We start from the raw sequence: 5663 nt of genomic DNA on the forward strand, positions 1-5663 counted from the left end.
GTGTTCTGTCTGATGTACAAAACCGATGCCGAGGTCATCCAGAAGAAGAAAGAAAATCTACGTTTCCAGGCCTGACATGTACCGCAGCTGTTTGCTCTGTTTCCTGTTGGGGTCACTGTTGCTCCTCGATCACTCAGACTACCCCCCCCCCCCCCCCCCCCCCCCCATGTAGGCACGCGCACGCTCTCGCGCACCAACCCCGGATGGATGACTTCACCGCTCTGCCTGGGTTTCCTTTATGATCTCGGGATCTCCCACATCTCTCGCCAGACATCAGCCAGCAGCACAACTGAACGCAGCTCCCTCTTTGCCTTCCTCTCTCCCTCTCTCTCTCTCTATCTATCTCTCTCTCTCTCCCCCTTCACGCACAGACACCATCTCTGGCTGCAGCTGCACCGCATCCAGAGACCTCAACGCACCGGCTCTCACTCTCAGAGAAGAAACCCCCCCCTTGCGGGAGACACACGGCTGCAACTTGTGCGAACTGGGATCTAAATCTCCCGAGGAAGGAAGACTACTCTGCGTTGCTTGTTTTCTTTTCCACGCGTGTCGCTCTTCTTGTACGTGTCGCGATGTCCGAAGTGCTGCCATACAACGAGGGTAAAATGAGCGGCTACGGGGCGGACAGCGAGGTCAACCAGATGTCCTTTAGCTGCGGACTGCAGGACACAAGCGCCTTTTTCGCTGCGTCGCAGGCGAAAAGACCCCCAAAGCTGGGACAGATCGGCAGAGCCAAGCACGGTGAGGGATTTTTAACATCACGAGCTTGTTATAACGTGAGAAAAGATGCAAAATGTGCAAAAAAGAAAAAAAAAGTCTAAATGCATCGATGCGTCTGGAATATTCCAGCCACGCCGATCAGTGCGCAAAGTCGTCTTTGTTATAGGTGGCATTCTGTTTACATAGGCAGGAGATTATCTCCGTGCAGGCAGGGTCACACCCTGTAGGCACTCTTTATTAAACCTTAAGGATAAAAGGCTGTCTCTGTGCCATTAAAGATGCGCGCCTTAGCCACATTATGTGCCAGCATTCAGTTTGGATACGTCGTTCGCCACGAACAGACAGATAAGGGGGGAAACATCTGTGGTGTTGTCATAAAGCTATGTTGAATTTGAGCTGCTTTGATCTAAACATTTCCATCCATCTTTTCCCTCCTCTCCCCACATCCACAGTGGTCATCGAGGACGACCGAATAGACGAGGTCCTGAAGGGAATGACGGACAAGTCCTCACCTGGCGTTTAAAGCGTCCCCGATGGCCTTGCAGACTTTTTTAATTTTCGATCACCCGATTTGAAGCACTTGTCGGCTGTGCATGTTCGAGGATTGCAGGAGAGCGAGAGAGAGAAGGGGGAAAAAACACGGGCAGCTCTGAGCAAAGGACGGGGATGATGAAAGGAGAGTGGAAAAAAGAAGGGGAATGGACAAGGCTTGGCGGGGGAGAAAAGGAAGAAAGAGGTGAAGAAAGCCTGGCGGACTCTGGAAGAGGGGGAAAAATTAAAGACCAAGATTTGTCGTGGGATTGCTGGCAATTCTTCAAAAAGAATCCCGATTTTAACTACTGGTGCGCAGCAGGATGTTGAGATGGCTGCTGTGTATCTCATCCTCTGCTGACTTAAAATGATGGATGAACTTGTCATTTTCCTTCACGATCATCTCTTTCCGTTTCTTTCTAGAAATATTAAAAAGCGCTGTAAGCAACAAAACCCTGCAACTATAGAGGGCGAAGCTAAATCCCAGCCCCATTTCAATAAGTTGTATAGTAGGTGAAGCTATAAGCTCTTAAACGGCCCCCTCCCCCTTCCTTCCTCAGCCCTTTAGGCTTTGTTTTGTTGATCCAGTCAGCCACGGCGCATTTTAAGGGAGCTGTCCTTTCAGCACCGAGCCAATGCATCCCCTGTTGCTGCTAATGCTTCTACAAGGAAAAAAAAAAAAAAGAACAGATCAACCAAACCTTATTAAATAAAGGAGACTCATTGTATGTATAAAGACATATTATCCGAGGATGGTGCAATGTTGATATCTTCTGTAGTAGAACCCACCCTTCCCTGTATGTTTCTGCGTCCAAACAGCAGAGAAACAGGCCACATTGTTCATTGGTGAATGGTGCAGGACGGCACCTCCATGTAGCTAATTTACACCTGCACATATCTCATTTTTTTTCTCTTTCATCTTTATTTTTATTTATTTATTTTGCATTTATTCAGATATCTACAGAGGCCGGCAGAAATGTGGAAATCCCAGTAAATGATTAAAATGTTAGTCGCGAAAATGATGGGGAAAATGTAGTTTGAAGATGTAATTTTGCAATTACTTATTTCTTTTTGCCTCCATCTATTTTGCATGAAGTGTCCCATTCTGGTGCCAACGCAGGCGCCGCAACTCGTATCCCTAGCAAGCTTCTTTTTACCAACAACAACAAAAAGTCATATTTGTATTTTTATATCTAAATATTTGTTATTTGAATTATATGCTAGTCTATCGTCTTACGGTTCATCAACAATGATATTTGTACTTCAGAGAGGGTTTGATTAATGGGACTGGGCCTCACACCGGTAAATCTCAGAGTTTAGTGGACCGGTCTCGTTCTATATCAAAGGTCAGGCATTTTTTTAAAGACTTACTGAATGTGTCTGGGTTTTTTGCACACATCAATGTTAAACTATTATTAAGAAATTGTATACTGTGAGTTCAGCTTCGTTGAATTTGTTAGAAAAATATGGCAGTTTTAGAGTATATTGCACTGTTTACGAGTATCCACAAATAACGCGTTGTTATTTGACCTATTTTGAACATGACAAGTTTTTTTTTTGTTTGCTTTGTTTGACTTATTTTATTTTGTACCATACTTTTCGACAAATGGTTGGTTGTGCATGAAACCTTAATATTTTCAAATATTAAAAAACATTGTTTTATGAAGCAAAAAAGCAACAAAAATGTCATGACATTCTAAGAATGAGTCATTGTATATTATGATGCCATTTTCACTGTATTTGGTGAATTAATAAATGGTGACAGAAAATGTTAATGGAATTCCTCGATGTGGCTTTTGTTCTGAGACATTCAGTGACGAAACAATGGGAAAGCACTACGGAGAGTTGGACTTGTTCTTTGAGTGAAACTGAAGGCGTAACGGAAAGGTCACATCATCTTAACCACATTAACCATGGCAAGCCATGGTACCATTGTCCAAGCAGACACAGATTGCTTGTTGCAGCTTTGGGCCTCTGCAGCTTCTCGAATGATTAGCTATGGTCCTAATAACAGCAAATACTGATCCTTAATCAAAGAGACCAAATTAATCAGTGATCCAAGTGTTGAGCTGTTAAAAGCCTACACTGGCGAATCCATTAAATCAGAAATCCCTGGTGAGCCACAACTAGCCACATAATCCCCCACAGGCATGTGTACGCTCACCTTACACAACGAGCCCCCACATGCACTGCAACAAAACAAGGTAAAGGCATCTGTCAGGATCTTAAAATTAATCTTTTAAACATTTTGTTTTTATCACAGGGATGAGCCTTATCACCTAGTTAGATTGAATTGCTCAGCAGCATTAACTGGAGGGAAAACCACTGGGCATGTGATGACAGGGAACACTTTCATTTATTTGGATCCAGTTTGTCTACACAGGAAAGCCATCTGACGTGGCAGAGGCTGAACCATTCACCAAACAGTGTTGGTTTCTGGTTCAAACACATTTTTATTCATATTTGTTGAGCCCCTGTACAGCCATTTCCTTTGGCCCAAGTTGAGAATCACTACCTTTTCACCATGAGAGGTCTGGAAATTGACTGTGCCTTAAAAACAGTTATCCTCCTTAAACCTTTTCACATTTTGCCAATGTTTCAGCCTCTTCTTCAGTGTGTTTTAACTGATGATTTTATGGCATGGAAAAACACAAACTACTAAATAACTGTGAGACAAAAGGAAAGCTATACATGGTTCTCAGTTTCTTTACAAACAGTAACCCATGGCATATATTGGCATTTAGCTGTCTTTAATCTGACACACAAAATATATCCAGTGCGGTCAATTGCAATCCAACTAGTAACTGAAATTTTCAAAAAAGAATGAGGTTGTGAAACAAAATCCCAAGCGCTGTTCTGATTCAATATATCCAAAACTGGAAAGGAACTACCAACCAGCCCAGACAAGGTTGTCCTGCTAAATTGAAGAACAGAAGAAGCACAAGACATAATAATAGTAACTCCTGAGAAACTCCAAAGCTCAGGTGATAGGAATTATTGACCAGATCAGTGTTTGTTATGCACTCCGTACATCTGGTGTTAATATAGCTTTCCATAATTTATGTGGAAAACATGTGGAAAAAGGTGCTCTGGTCAGGTGAGACCAAAAATAAACTTTCTGGCCCACATGCCAAGTGTTATATATGGTCAAAAAGTAGCACAGTGCATTATCTTGAACATTCCGATCAATTCAATTGAATTTATACAGCACTAATTTAATGCATGTCATCTCAAGGCACTTTACAAAGTTCAAATCATCCAAACAGATTGGTCAAACGTTTCCTATTTAAGGAAACCCATCAGATTGCATCAAGTCTTGACAAGTAACATTCACTCCTCCTGAAAGAGCGTGGAGCCACAGTGGAAAGTCGTCTCGTCTGCATTGTTACTGTCTTTCCATCATACTGAGCATGCATAAAGCGACAGTGGAGACCAAGCGACAGTTGCTGCGACCAACTCTGAGTTAGAAAAGACAGAGCAAAGACACAAAAAACATGGAAAACAACCCAGGAAAACATTTTATGTTAGTGAGATGATCTGCCCCCGTGGATGGTGTCACAGCTGACAGAGCGGCAGACCAAGTGTACCTACTATGAAGAAAAAAAGACAGAGAGAACATTAAGTTAAAAGTTATGATAACAACAAACTGCAAAACAGTAGAAGAAGTCAGCAGAGTGAGAAAAATAGACCCTGATGTCCTCCAGCAGCCTGAGCCTATATCAGCCTAACTACACTGACAGCTCAGGAGCCGCTCTAACTATAAGCTTTGTCAAAAAGGAAAATTTTAAGTCAATTCTTAAAAGTAGACAGGGTGTCTGCCCCACAGACTAAACCTGGAGATGGTTCCACAGGAGAGGAGCCTGATAGCTAAAGGATCTGCCTCCCATTCTACTTTTAGAGACTCTAGGAACCACCAGCAGACCTGCAGTCTGAGAGCGAAGTGCTCTGTTAGGAACATACGGGGCATACCATCCCTATGAATGAATTATGGTGATGGCAGCATCATGTTATGGAGATGCTTTTTTTTTAGTAGGGACAGGGATTCTGATCAGACTTGAAGATGAATGGAGCTAAATACAAGGCAATACTGGAAGAAGGCTGCACAATACTTGAGATTAAGATTTAATACATTTAAATGGTTTAGATCAGAGTATATTAATGTGTTAGAAATGAACCAGTCAAACTCCAGACCTAAATCCAATACAAATCTATGACAACACTGGAAAACTGATGTGGCACAGATAATCTCCATTCAAACTGACTGAGCTTGAGTAATTTTACAAAGGAACAATCGGCCAAAAATGTTCAGCTTCTAGCACTAACCGCAAGACGGGTAAATACTGCAAAAGACGACGAGCTTTAAGGTGGATCCAGAAAACAAATACATGCCAAACTTTTCAAAAAACTTTCTA

General features: G+C 42.5%; 1 protein-coding gene across 1 annotated transcript; it reads left to right on the forward strand.

Moving 5' to 3' along the window:
* The first annotated feature begins 210 nt into the window (after positions 1-210).
* camk2n1a (calcium/calmodulin-dependent protein kinase II inhibitor 1a) lies at positions 211-3026 on the forward strand. The gene is made up of 2 exons (XM_012853643.3): positions 211-741; positions 1173-3026. The coding sequence occupies exons 1-2, from the start codon at positions 573-575 to the stop codon at positions 1241-1243; spliced, it is 240 nt and encodes a 79-aa protein (XP_012709097.3). The 5' UTR covers positions 211-572; the 3' UTR covers positions 1244-3026.
* Positions 3027-5663: the final 2637 nt, after the last annotated feature.

Source organism: Fundulus heteroclitus, chromosome 6 (assembly GCF_011125445.2).
Source record: "Fundulus heteroclitus isolate FHET01 chromosome 6, MU-UCD_Fhet_4.1, whole genome shotgun sequence".
Lineage (NCBI taxonomy): Eukaryota > Metazoa > Chordata > Actinopteri > Cyprinodontiformes > Fundulidae > Fundulus > Fundulus heteroclitus.